Source organism: Alexandromys fortis, unplaced genomic scaffold (genome assembly GCF_014885135.2).
Source record: "Alexandromys fortis isolate MF-2015 unplaced genomic scaffold, M_Fortis_MF-2015_v1.1 scaffold_126, whole genome shotgun sequence".
Lineage (NCBI taxonomy): Eukaryota > Metazoa > Chordata > Mammalia > Rodentia > Cricetidae > Alexandromys > Alexandromys fortis.
Genome location: NW_026068018.1, coordinates 1773289 through 1788355, shown reverse-complemented (window position 1 = coordinate 1788355; position 15067 = coordinate 1773289). Strand labels below are relative to the sequence as shown.

The 15067-nt window shown below is 40.3% G+C and overlaps 1 protein-coding gene across 1 annotated transcript in view; it reads right to left on the bottom strand.

Moving 5' to 3' along the window:
* Positions 1–15067, bottom strand: part of Pla2g4a (phospholipase A2 group IVA) — a 141080-nt gene that overhangs the window by 82927 nt on the left and 43086 nt on the right. Inside the window, exon 3 of the mRNA XM_050162916.1 lies at positions 13927–14008. Within this exon, the coding sequence (XP_050018873.1) occupies positions 13927–14008 (82 nt within the window). The remainder of the gene's footprint in view (positions 1–13926; positions 14009–15067) is intronic.

The following is a 15067-nucleotide window of genomic DNA, read 5'->3' as shown; positions in this document are numbered from 1 at the left end:
TGTATCTCAGAAAAATTCTAATAAGTTGTGGACAGAAATAACAGAGACATTATAATCTGCAGGGGGTGGAGGGAAGGAACATTTTTCCAAGAGACTCCTCACTGAGGCAGTAAAGGGAGCCTTATTCAGGAAGAACAGCCCATCAATTTGTTTTATTTTCCCAGTAGTCCTTAATACCTTACTTGTGGGCCAGACTTGGGGCTATGCACTAATTTTTAAAAACAGCAAGTGAGCCAGAGGCCCAGTAAGGAGGTGATAGTGTGAAGAGGCCTGTCATGTTGGCAATATGTCTGTGGGAGAATCTTCTTGAAGAAAATGCCATTCTATTTCTTTCTCTCGAATTGAGGAAGAAGGATCTAAAGATTCCTGAACAGAGAAATTCAGAATGCAAATTTATCTCCAAAAAGAAAAGGTGGAAGAAACCCAGTACAGGGACTATTCAAACCAGATATTTCTGTTCTGATAATATATGAGAGTATTTTATGTGGATACAGGAAATGGTGCTACAGTAACAGGCAGTGTATCAAGCACACGGATGAGTACTAAATATATGTTAACTCAAATGTCACATGGTCACATCTCCACCATGAAGAGAGTAAGGCATTGTGGGATAACCTTTTTGCACACATAATTTAAATTATGAGAGCTAGTTGAGAAAGAGCCTAAGCTAAGGCCAAGCTTTCATAATAAGTCTTCCTGTCGTTATTTGTGAGCTGGCAGCCAAAAGGAAAGTCCAACTACAGCAAGGTGTAGAGAGGACACATAACTTGTCCAGAGACATGGGGTTAGTGACAGCCCACCTATGGAACCCACGATTGCACATCAATATAACTGCCTCTTCTCCAGAACCTCTGATCAATGAGGAACTCAAAATGGACACAGGCCATGGGATCACATTTCTTTATGGGAATTTATCTAGAGCTGCTCAAAATACTAAAGAGAAAATGCATCTGTCCACCCAGACCTGATACCTCTTCTCCCATGCCAATATTTACCAAAAGGAAAACTAAAGTCTTAAGCTCCCTTTCATAAGGAATAATTAGCAATTATGGTCTTTTGAAGAGGCTTGAACTGTGGAATTTTACAGGATTTTACAGGTGGGATTTAGATTGCTCCTTTAGAGACAGGATTGGAAAAGGTAGATGGGGAGATGTCTCAGTAGGTTTAAAAAATTTGTTTGTGTAATCATGATGTGCATGTCTGGATCCTCAGAGCACACAAAAAGCCAGATATGTGTGTCAACAGTTAATATTCACAGAGTGAAAAAGTCAGGTAGCCTGAGTCTGAAGCATGAACAGGAGACTGTCAAACAAGGTGGAAGGTAAGAATTGACACGTATGAATCATTTATAACTCCACATGCGCTATGGCATACACACAAAACAGCACACATGAACATGCACACGTGCATGTGCACACACACAAGGTTTTTTTTTTTTTTAAGAGGGGGAGCGCTGTATAAAAGATGACAGGCTTCCCTGAAATTCACCTGGGTTTAAATTCCCTTGCATTCTAAAGTATTGTTGGGAACCTGTTTCTCATCAACTGTGTGATGATGCATGTTGGATTGCCATGGATCTGGACTCAGTACCATAACCCCTGGATGTTCACAAGCTCCTGATACTGCTGTACAGACTATAGAGAAGTCTTCCCTTGACGGGGGCATTCCATTTCTTATCACAAGCAGAAGGCCAGGATCCATAAACACATGTAACTGAAGATTGGAAACCAGTGGTGGTCACCACCGAAGCTTGTAGCAGGCCTTCCTCTTAGGGCACAGGCAATTCTAAATACCTAGGATTCTTGCAGTTTCTTAGGAAAGGGAGGATCACTCTTACTCCCCTCACCTCTAGTGAGTTGGGGCTTCATATCAACTTTATTTTTTATTACTATGATAAAATACCAAGACCAAAAGAAACTTGGGGAAGAAAGGGTATAATTCATTTTGTACTTACAGTCCATCACAAAGGGAAGTCAAGGAAGGAATCTAGAGGAGGGAACTGAAGCAGAGGCCATAGAGGAATGCTGCTGACTGGCTTGATCACAATGCCTTGCTCAGTCAGCTTTGCTATATGACCCAGAATCACTGGTCCAGTCATTCCCAGATGACCCCAGATTGTGTCAAATTGACCAGAACAGGATCAGAATCAAGTTAACATGATTTAGAAAAATGTTAAGTGAGTGTTTGTTGTCCCTGAGTATGAACATAGTCACATCAATACACAGTGATGTGTTAAGAATGACTGTTCAATGGACAATAAAATATATAACAAATATGATTCAAAAATAACAGTATTTGTAAATATTTCTACATGGACATGTAGTCAAAACCATTTTAAAACATTTTTTGAAAGTTATTTCTGAAAAGTCATAGTTGTTTGCTCTGCATTATTTAAGTAGCAATTCACGACAGTAGCTGATTCCTCCTTAACCAGGCATCTACCTTGAAGACAGAAAAGGAACTGAAGTGTGTCTCTTTCCTCAAGGTCATAAAGCAGTACAAACAAAGCATGTCATGAAAACTCTTCCAGGGCACTAAAGAGATGGCCTAGCTCTTTCACTTACAGAGAAATCCTGAGGGCAGAGGTTTAGAGCAAGACCATGCAATAAAAAAGGCATCAAGAGGGACAGAGACAGGAAGATAACTAGGAATTATTGGCTTTTAGATTAGCCAAAACAATTCAGGCTCTAGGATTCTAAGAGAGCCTCAGACAGTAAAAAAAAAGAGGTGGAGTAAATAAAGAAGGACACCTGACACCCAGGTTTAACTTCCACAAATGCACAAGCACACATTCCCATTCACCCACCCACACACATACATACAAATAGGTAAATCTTTAAGAATATTTGCATTCTGACAGTGAACTTGATTTTGCTCTTTATATGCTCTCTGACAACATGTAAAAATGATGATAGCGAAGATTTTTCTAAACTTGACATGGTCAACACATTCCTACGGCCTGTGTCAACCAAAGCTACTTGCACAGGTGAATAAAACAATTTTTATGATGTTGTAGTGGCTCAAGGAAGAGAAAGTACCTGGCAATATAATCACAAATGAAGATGAGAGAACATTCAACACTAAGAATCTTTCATATATGGCAGGACGGGGGCTTTTGTGAATATTCATGGGCATGTAGGACCTGACAAAAGTGTGATCACTGGACGCTGAGCAAGCACTGAGGTTTTTGGAACAACAGAAAGGAAGAATTCATTTCACTGATAGTAATGTGGTTTAATCGTGATTCCAGTATAACAAAGAAACTTCAGGACTGAAGAATGGAATTGTGAGGCAGGATTAATGCCATTGTGGTTTGTTTCTATCTGTCTTCTTGGTGATACTCTTGTGAGTCACATAATTAGGCAGTCTTCATATGAATTGGACAATAAAATATAGTAAAGTCTTTGTGGTATTTATTTTTAAAGTAAAACCAGTAAAAGTTGAGAGAATTGGACCTTTTCTCCACTCTACCATATGGAAGCTGTGGATCTCAGGATGAGTGAAGACAGGTAAAAGCACCCCCAGACCAGCCTCCTGAAAGAGCTCAATAGATCCTTGATGACCATATCACTTAGATGTTAAAACTTCATCTATTTCATAGAATTGCAGAATCAGAATTCAAATTTTTAATAAGGTTTGCTGGTGAACACATGTACACTGAGATCTCATACACATGTTTTAGAGAGATGTGTGCAACCCCAAACCTACAAATTGAATAGCTACTTAAAAATTAGGAACTCAGGGGCTGGAGAGATGGCTCAACAGTTAAGAGCACTGACTGCTCTTCCAGAGGACCCGGGTTCTATTCCCAGCACCCACATGGCAGCTCACAACTGTCTGAAAATGCAGTTCCATGAGATCTGACACCTTCACACCAACGAACATAATAAAGTTAAATAAATAAATAAAGTTTTAAAAAAAATTAGGAACTCAATGTTGCTATAACCTCATTGGAAATAAAATAATGTTTTCCCATATGTCAAGATAGTATGAAAAAATAAAAGCTTGAGGCTATGAAAATCACCAAAGAGTTCCTTAAGATACTATATACCATAATTTTATATAATTGGCTGTGAGTTCAAATCTCTCAAGTGTTTTTGTTCTCTTTAAATATCCTCATAAAGCTCTGTCAGCTCCTGAATAATAAAGAAAATGGTCTACCTATGATTCTGTATGTATATTTAGATTATAAATTTATAATTTAAAAGGGCAAGATTATGGACAATTTAACCATCCAAGAGTTCAATAGCTTTTTCACTTATACCATGTACAATGTTATACAAGGTTTATATTATTTCCCTCCTACATTTCTCTATTTGATTCTGAGGATTAGCGTTGTCCATCATATTTTCTCCTTAGAAACATGGTTTGATAATAGGGCCAAGAATGAGACACTTTTAGAAATGATACAGTCTTCACAGACTGATAATTACTAACCCAAAGGGAAATTCAGCACTCTGGAGAAAGATACAATCAATTTGGCAAACAAAACCCAGTCAATAACAGAGGGTGCTAAGACATTGTCTGAGAGACTTCATACTGTTAAATGTATTAATCAGACTCTATTGAAGGGTTTGATAGATTGACTGACAGAATGTCTCTCCAGGAAGGTAATATGCATGTTATAAAAATTTTGTCCAAGGATGAGACGTTATCTTTACTGAACAGACTTCACACCTTGGAATCCTCAATGAGAGTGCACCTGAGCTGTGTGCCTTTTTCTCTGTGGGTCCCACACAGCCACACCCTAACTTGGTCCCACCTCTTAAAGATAATTGGTTAACAAAGCATCCCCATCAGTGAACTAATTTTGTAAGCAAACAAATAACTGAAGGGCAACTGTCGGGGTAGCTGCACTGAGTCTCGCTCCTTAGTTTTAAAAAGGGCCAGGGAATATGTAAGTCATGTGATAGTGGACTCTTAGGGTTTAGATTTAGGTAAAACCAAGCTTTGTTCTCTGAGAAGAGATAAGGCATTGAGTGTATTGGACTTTGTTCAAGGTATCTAATTATTGATGTAGTTTTTTAAATATATAAATATTATATATATTTATAGAGGTCTTTGTTTGTTTGTTTGTCTTTGAGGCAGTCATAATATGCAGTCCTGTCTGGCCCTGACCTCGTCATAGAAATATTCCTGCCTTAGCCTCCTGAGTGCTGGGATTCCAGGTATATTACACCAAGCCCAGCTATGAAGACTCTTCTCAGCTTCTTTATTAGACACTGGGTACTTTCCTCTGCAGATTTTTCCCGTAAGTTTTAGAGCTTCTAAATATACGTACAGAATCATAAGTAGACCATTTTCTTCATTATTCAGGAGCTGACAGAGCTTTATGAGGACATTTAAAAAGAAACACTTGAGGACAGATTCGAACTTACTTTTAAGCCAATTTTATAAAATCATGTTATATAATATCTTAAGAAACTTTTTGGTGATTTCCATAACCTCAGTTGCTTTGGAATTGTTACTAGAGAGAAGAAGTGAAAATTTCAAAGCATCAGGGAAAAGCAAAAGGACTTTAGATTTCTCAAGATCAAATTCTGGGTGAGAGACTTTACTCTGATCCTCAGGATCAGGTTCTACCATGAACACACCTTGCCCCTATGTAGCACAGCAGCTTTAAATGCTTGGGGAATGATTCAGGAACTAAGAAAGAAAATTGAATCATATTTGGGTTAAACAGGTTCAGAGAGAACCCTTTTGTAACTTTTCACAAAGATTAACTAAGGCTGTACAGATAAAGGTAACAGACCCAGAAGCTAGAAGTGTACTAATTGAATCTTTGGCTTTTGAGAATGCCAACTTCGAATGCAAAAGGATTCTTGGGCCATTAAAAGTCAGATCAGCACCAATGGATAAATGGATCTTGCATACAATGAATGTTGAGCACCTGACAATAGTACTGAAGCTTGGGTAGAAAGAGCAATTTACAATGGTATGAGGAGACATCAAAATACCAAATGTTTTAATTGTGGTAGAATAGGAAATCGAGAAGAGATTATAGACAAGGAATTCCTTGGAATAATGTCTTCTCTGGGAATTGCAAAAATAGGAGGACTCAGCCTTCAGGTACATATAGGTGTGGCAAAGGCCAACATTGGACCATTGGATGTAGGTCAACAAAAGGCAGATAAGGCAACCCGATACCATTGGGAAACTCCTTGGGGGGCCTCTTTCAGACCCCCATGACAAACTTGATCTAATCATTCCCAGTTATTGTAGAGAATGTGTCTCACCAGGAAAATTAAAAAATCCAGTGCCTACTGAAAAAAAAAAAAAGACATACTGGTCTGGTTGAGGGAATAGATGTGGAGGATGAATCAAACACTCCAGTAGGACATAGGAAATGTATATCTGGCAGACTTCTATAAATTATCAACAACCAAAGTTAAGAGTGTGTATAAATGGCATTTTTATCGAAGACTTACTAGACATGGGTGTGTATGTAAGTATCATTACCCCAGAATCATGGCATCTGAATTGGCCTCTTCAAGAGGTAGATATTAATTCCCTAGTAAGTGGAACCGTATTTCAAGTAAAACAAAACATGAGATGGGTCAAATGCACAGGGCCAGAAGGACAAAGAGGGAGGCTGAGGCCATATGTTGCTAATATCGCAGTGAATTTGTGGGGCTGTGACCTATTTCAGCAATGGAATACACAGATTAACATTCTTGCAGCCCCAAAAACTTATGCTTCTGGGGAAAATATTAGAAGATATATTAGGTGACAGTCACTGGCCATTTGGGTTGAACAAGAACAGAAAGCAATCTATAAACCTTCAGAGGTACTAATGGCCCTACCTTTAAAATAATTAACTGAGAAACCAATATGGGTTAAACAGTGGCCTCTAGCTGAGGAAAAGTTGCAGGCTTTAGAACAGCTGGTTCAAGAGAAACTAGAAACTCAACATATAAAAGAATCTACCAGCCCTTGGAATTCCCCTATATTTGTTGTTAAAAAGAAATCTGTAAAATGGAGAATGATGACAGTTCTAAGAGCCATCAACATGGTAATTCAACCTTTGAGTCCTCTACAATTTAGAATTCCTCTGTCTTCTCTGTTATCAAAGGGATGGTCTCTCCTAGTTATTGATTTAAAGGATTGTTTCTTCAATATACCTTTACAAGAAAAGAATAGGAAAAAATTTGCCTTCATAGTGCCTACTTATAATTCTTATCCTACTAGAATAGATCAATGAACTATCCTCCCACAGGGAATGCTCAATAGCCCCACCCATGTTATTTATTATACAAACTTAAACTCATTAGGATAGGATAATTATTGAATATATTTGCTCCTATTGTATATAGTTTTATATTAGGCTTAGAACTCTATTGTTGAAACAAAAGGGGGAGGTGCTGTAAGAAATGATAAAGCCAATAATAGCCTTTAAGTTAACCGCCCACTGGGGCATGGCCTCTTATACTACTTATGCCGATGTAAAGCATGCAACCATCCTCTTTTCCAGCTGCGGGATTCAGTTTCTCTTCTCCTTCCCATCAGAGGATTCTGATTTGTGAGTCTACCACTAAATAAATAACCATCTGTTATTCTCAATTCTGAGCTCTTTCTTTTAAGCATCCTTCTTTATATAACAATATTAATTGTTGAAATTGCATTAAATTTAAACTGTCTACATACCAAGAGATTGTCTTATGTGGCTGGCCTTTTTAAAGAGTTATTTATCTGTATAGAAGTGAATGTACTTGACATGTATGGGGGGGAGGTGCTCAAGCCTGTGTACATATATGGAGACCAATGGAATATTTTGGGTTTTCCAGTTATTACTTTCCAGTTACTCTTTTGAAGTGGATTCTGTACTTGAATCTGGGGTTTGCATTTTATTTGATAAGCCCCAAACTAGCAAAACCCTGATATTTTCCTGTTTCCATCCCTCTAAGGACTAGAGTTACAGTAATTTGGAGGATACCTACAAGTTACAGGGGTGTTGGGAGTCAAGCTCTAATATGCACCATTAATCAACAAATATTGTCAACTTATGATCCCTGTCTATAGTCACACACTAAACTTTCTTTTTGTTCATTCCATGGACCTTTTGTATGTTTTCTTACCTTAGTGGTCTATGTAGTGATTCAGGAGGCATGAAAATGCTGATGTGTCTTCAATACACCAGTTCCCTCCCCCTGAATGTTTATTCATTAAAAGAATTGCTTGATCAAATGATAGTTCTAATTTTTGGTCAGATTACATTCTTGTCAAACCATGAAATCCTCAAGGAAGACTTTACTAGATATCACTATAAATATTGCCTACTTTTGAAAAGTAGTAAAGATGAATTGGTGAATCTCATTAAGAAAAATTATTAACAGAAATTTGGAATGAGTTAATTTTCTTTGTCATATATTGTTCACTTTGGAAGCTGCTTGATTGCACTTCCTGCATACTCAACTAATATTATCTCCCTTCTCAGGCCTTCGATGGGGTTGAAGATTAGATAGTGGTAGTTACCTTCCTCTTATGATTTACCCAAGATTATTTCTGATGCAAGACTTAGACTCTTTGGAATAGAATGTTTATTAAAACATTTGCCATGTATTCCTTGCTTAATATTGTTTATGTTGGTTGTAATTTTATACTTGGTATCTGTTCCTATTATATATAGTTTTGTATTGGGTTTGGATTGCTCTTGTTTAGACAAAAGGGGGAGGTGATGGGGAAGCTTTGCTAACCAATTATCTTTAAGAGGTGACACCAAGTTAGGGTGTGGCTTTCTGGGACCTGGAGAAAAATGGGTGCATGCCCCAGGCACGTTCTTCCTGTGTGGTTCCCTTGGGGCACAGTTGAGTTTGGACTTCCCGTTCCTGTTTCGATAGTTTTTCCCTTATAATAATAAAATATATAATTGTTTTATCTTTTAGCTAGCCTGGTTAGTTCGTGAATCGAGCTAACTTCTACAGTTCATCTTCAGGGTTGTGTAGACAGAGAGAAGACTCTTACTGGCTGAAAGCCTGCCGTCACTGAGGCCATCACTCACATGCACACCTTCTGCTAGCAAAGCACAGGAACAAAGCAGAACTGAGCAGAACACCCACCAACACTTAAATCCTAACATATGTATGAACGCTGCCTGTTACATGGCACATATAAAAATGACTGAGTGTGACCTCAAAAGTAAGAGCATATCAATTTAAGACAAACTATTTCATGTTAGAAATCAGAATGTGGCAATGATCTTCGCCAGGTGCACATTTGAATTTCAAACAGCTCTTCTGTCAACCTTGACCATAATAAAACAGAGAGTGGCTGGCACTGGGTCATGAGGTACAGACGATACAAAGAAGTATCAACATTCAGTTCTTCTGACAGCAGCAGCCATGCCCAGAAGAGACTCACAACTATCTTGTTCTCGGCTCATCCAGAGGCAAAAAGTCTCAAAGGAGGAGGCCAGTTTGGAACAGGATGTGGTGACATACACCTGCAACCTCAGTACCAAGGTGCTACCAGAGGACAACACATTCAAGGCCAGCCTGGTTGCCTGCTGAGTTCCAGGTCAACCTGGTTATTAACCTGATTCAAAATAAAAGTTAGCTTTCCTCCCTAACAAGGTAGCTGACGGGATGCCTCTGGTTTCATATGACAGTTAAGCAATGCAGAGTGTTATTTCTAATTGTGGCTATTAAGAATAGGATGATTCGCCAGCAATGTGGCACATGCCATTAATCCCAGCACTCAGGAGGCAAAGGCAAGTGAATTTCTGTGAGGATGAGGCCAGACCGTTCTACAGAGTGAGTCTAAGGGCAGCAAAGCCTACACAGAGAAATCCTGTTTTGAACTAAAGAAAGAAAGAAAGAAAGAAAGAAAGAAAGAAAGAAAGAAAGAAAGAAAGAAAGAAAGAAAGAAAGAAAGAAAGAAGGAGGGAGGGAGGGAGGGAGGGAGGGAGGGAGGAAGGGATGATTCATCAGTAGATAAAACAAAGATAAGTATGAACTTAGTATTATTTAAAACAAAGCATATTAGGATACAGGAACAGCTGATACGTGGTCGGCTTGAGAAAGACCACCACACAAAAGCAACACAGTAGCATTCTCTAACTCATATGGAGAATTTAATGGAAATTTGTTTTTAAATATAGACCGTAGAGAACATAAGAGGATATAGGGCTCTGCTATCCTGACTTTCTGGGTCTTCGATGTTTGTAAAAGTTTTATGGTTTTCAAATACTGTCATCATTTCTTAGATTTGTCTATCTCCCAGGAGTCATTGCAACCAAACGGGTGCACATGGGAGTCTGGATAGCTCAAGTTCATCACCTGAGAGAGGGTCCTATACCTTTCCTCACTGTAGCCTCGACCCTGTCTATTCCCTTCCCATTGTAAGCAAACTTGCCATGAAGTTGTTTTATTTTTAAGGTCCCCCTGTTTCCTCTCCCTGTGTATTCCTACTTCTGTAGCATCATTAACTGATACGAGAGGCTGGCATCAGTGCCCCATCCATCAAAAAAAAAATCATACATCAAAAGTGCTAGCCATCATTCTTCCTCACCAACATGCAGAGCTTTATGGAAATTTACCTGTTAAATGCAGGCAGCAAAAAAATGGGAGTAGGGTGGGGCTGGAGAGTGCCTCAGCAATTAGGAGAGCTTGCTGTTCTTGCAAATGGGGTTCGCAGCACCCACATGGTGACTCACAACCATCTGTGATTCCAGATTCAGGGACCCAGACCCCTCTTCTGACTTCCACAGACACATACACACTCATAGGCAAAACACTCACATATATAAAATAAATCAAATGGAATAAAGAGATTTCTGCTCTCTGGGTCTTCCAGGTCTTAGGAACACTGAATAAACACTTGATCACTGAGCCCTAACTCTGGCCTTTCACGTATATCCAGTGGCCATTCACATATATCCAGTGGCCATTCCTTCCATGGGCCCTTTACTTTAAAAGAAGCTTATCTGGAGTCCAGTGTCCTAACCTGTGTCCACTCTGGGCACAGAAATCAACACAGCTTTAATCACACGAGTCTAGATCCTGGAGTAATACAGTAAGTAATTATCACAGGTTCCAAAGGAATCCAGTCCACACCAGGTGAGACTATCGGTCTACACTGTCAGAGTTGGTACTATTAGTCTAGACTATCAGAGTCCACACAGCCATACTCCGATATATATATATACACAGTGAGTCTGAGCCGCAACCTAAGCATAGCCACACCCTTAGTCTACACAATAGGATCAGCACTGATACAGAAGACTGCTGCTGCTTTGACTAAGAGAGAATGGCTATGTCTGTAAGAGTCAAATCAGGTCGATTGTTTGCATGGCCGGCAAGCTATTGGCACAGTGTTTAAGAGAAGAAAGAAAGGCCTTTTCATCTAACGGCTGACCTGTTCCACTCTCAGGCTTTTTTGACTAAGGAATCCTTAGTTGGCCAAGAGCAAGGTAGCTGCCATTCTCTCCAGGGAGTGATTGCTGATATCAGAAATAGCAAGTGATGGCATTGCAATGTATCTGCTATGTGTTCTTTTCAGTTCACTGAAAATTGTGATTTAAAAGGACAAAAGGGCAAAAAAAAAAAAAACCCGCAAAGATCAAAGGACAACACTGACAAGGGGCATCAGGCGGGGCAGACAAAAGAGTATCATTCCACCATGTAAACTGGTGATTCCGACTAGGTTTAAAGAAATTGCCATTGTTATGCTCAGCTCTCCTGATGCCATTAGATGCTAGGCTCATCCACCCTAATTCAAACATCCACCAACCTCCTGGTTCTCCTGCAGTCACTAGCGGCTTGGGTATTTAACATTCCCCTCTTGGCTTTACCATCAATATGTCAAGCAAGCTCAAGTCATTCCTATTATTTAGAAACAAAAACAAAACCATTTCCTCATTCTTTTTCAAACTATTCAATTATTTTTAAACATCTAATCTACTGTTGTCAGAACATTTTGAGTCGAATTCAGCTCTGTGATTGGCCACTTCAATGTCATCCATTTCCCCTGCTATGTAAACAAGAATCCCCCTCCTAGGAACTGTCTTCCTAGAGCTTGAATGCCCACCTAGTCCATACCTTTGTTTCCTATTTACTAGCAATGTTGCCTATTCTAGCCGGACACCACCCAAGATTTTTTCTGCCCAAGATTCCTCCCCCCTCTCATCGCTAAGCAGTGTCAGCCTACAGGCATGCTATGATCAAGCACAGACTGTTCTCCATGGCTCCGGGATCATGATCCCTTCTCCAAGACAAGCCATAGAAACCAGAATTTCCCAACCTCAAGGCAGATCACAGAAACTTTACTCTTCCCTTTGGCTATCAAGAAATTCTTTAGCCAGCCAGTCTAGCACAACCATAGGTCATAAGACCCAACTGATTGCAGAAGAGACTTGTCTCACACCCTAGAGGGAAAATCATGTACGGGTACATCAAGAAGAACTCTTAAGGAGGCAAGACTTTCTGGGTTCTGTTCTATCAGCAGGAGACATTATGGAGTCTCTACAGAATGCCAAAGCAAAGGCCTGGACAAGCTACCAGGCTGCTGAACTAGACATGCTCCCAGAGGACGATACCTTGAGAAGCCAGGGAAACTCTGCACCCTTTCCCCTCGCCCTTGTGCCTGGATCTCTATGACTCTCTCTTTCTACAACTTCATCTCTCTGTGTCTCTGTCTCTGTCTCTCTGTCTCTCTGTCTCTCTCTCTCTCTCTCTCTCTCTCTCTCTCTCTCTCTCTCTCTCTCTCTGAGACAATCTCTCTACATATCCCTGGCTGTTCTGGAGCTCACAATGTAGACCAGGCTGGCTTTGAACTCACAGAGATTCTCCTGCCTCTTCTTCCTGAGTGCTGGAATTAAAGGCGTGTGCCACCATACCTGGCTGTATCTCTTAATTTAAGTGCCTTACAGATGTCTCCATAATAAAGTGTCAAAGGTAAGTATTTCCTTGAGCTTTATGAGCCAATATCAGGGCAAATGAATTGAATGCTGAGAGGGAGGAAGGGGAGCACTAGTCATTAATGAGTTGTTCAGAAGCCCAGGTTAAAAAGCTGGGGCTTGCAACTTGCTTGTAAGTGAGGAGAAGAGAGACGTCTTAGAAACTCAGTCCTCAACCTGTGTGATCTAAAATCAGCTTCAGGTAGACTGTGTCCCGCTGAATTGAGTTGGAGGACACACTGATGATTTCTACTTCAGAATCAATTGCTTACTTGCTGATGGCAAAAATCCACACACACCTGGTGTCAGAAGTCCTCCGTGGAGAGTGATGTGAGGGCAGAGAAAAACCAGAAGTGTTTCTCGAGCAAGCAGCAGGACACTGCCCATGTATCCCGCCGTTTTAAATTATACTTTTGCTTTTTCTCCAACACTTCTGATGGCTCAACCGCCTGTTCCCAAACTATGCCAATACCCAAACACTTACAAATTCACTACTATCTTATTTATACATGTTTCTTTGCATGCCACACCCGCGAGCTTTGGACTTCTCAGAATAAGGCAAAGTGCTGTTGAGCACGGAGCAGGAGACAGCCAACAAGTTAATGCCACATGATCCTCAGTCTGCTGTCCTGCACCAGTTTCTATAGCTATCCCATACATAATAAACACACTCAGAGGCAGAAGAATTCCACGCACTGCACTTTTTAATCCTATGAGCACAATACCTCACAGAGGCAGTCTGTTTGAAGTCCTGACGCAGCACTCTTCCCAAATAGGATGAAATAGAACCTTGGATTCCACAGAGCTATGTCACGAGATTGTCATTTTGTCTGACTGCAGTTGCTCTTGGCTAAAGCCAAAGTACATGGCTACTTTGAGCGATGCCCAACAGCATCAGAATAGTTTGAACCGTTATCATTCACTGACAAGCATGGTCAAAGAGGGGGAAAGCTATCAAGCCACTGACCAGAACCCCCCCCCCCCGCCCCGAGCCAGAATCCCCATCTCCTCCGCACATGAAACCAAGTACTCACGCATGTCACCTAAGGTCCCCTTGGTTACTTTGGTGGCACTTAGAACCACTACCGTGAATTTATGGGAATACTGGTGCTCCACCTAGAAATCAAATGATAAGAAACGTAAAATAAGCATTCCCTGTGGTATCTCATTGCTTCACTCAGACAGATAAAAATTTGCCCCTTGGAAATCAGTACACACATACCAGAAACATCTTGGGACACCAGGGTGGTTCCTCTCTCAACTCTCTCTTCTCCCCCACCGCAGAATCATTGAGGAGTTTCGCCCTTGTCCTACGCTGTCACTACAGCTTGAGGGTGAGAAGGAGAATGTCTCCGCTGCTTGGCGGGGGAAATGTAAATCAGGACTGCAGGCACAATTGAGCTTTGTAGTCAGACTAGGAAGTGTGGCTTAGAGAGGTGAACCCAGAGCAAGAAGCTTACATCACTCCGACTTGTTTGCCTCCCTTGCAGCTGCTCCGAAGCAACCGAATGCCTTCTTCTCCATGACATTCCTGAGGCAGTTGTCAAAATACTTTGCACCCAAAGCAGTTATAGATGACCTACTTTTATTGACTCAAATGTGTTTCTTTTGAAGTATGTTCAACAGTGTTCCGTTTCTAATATCCTGAAAGCCTACATGCACATAATAAAATTATTAGGGAGGAGGGTTATTAAACACCTCGCCTAAAGGGAAACCAGATAGCAAAGAACCTGACCCACTAAAGCAAACAGGGAAGTAGGAATTTACATAGTTTTAAGAGCAACTGAAAAATACAGCAAAATAGTGAAAGCTCACAGATAGTATTTTTTTTTTCTTTGCTTGTTTCAAGCTTACAGGAGTCCACTTTAGTTAATTGTAATACACCTGCCTGGCAAGATAAAAAGTCTAGTGTTGTTTGAAAAGAAGTTGAGGGCCAATGGGATCCCTTGCAGTCAAGAGTGCCTGTTGCAATTACTAACGCCCACATGGTAGTTTACAGTCTGCAACTCCAGGTCCGGGGCAGGGTAAGGGTGGGAATCTGGTGTCTTCACCTCTGCGGGCAACATATATGCACGTGGAATACAGACATATACTCAGGAAAGTCACTCAAAGACATAAAACAAATCTTTTTTTAAACTAATTTTTAAAAAGTTGAGATGTCAGTAATATGAGGTA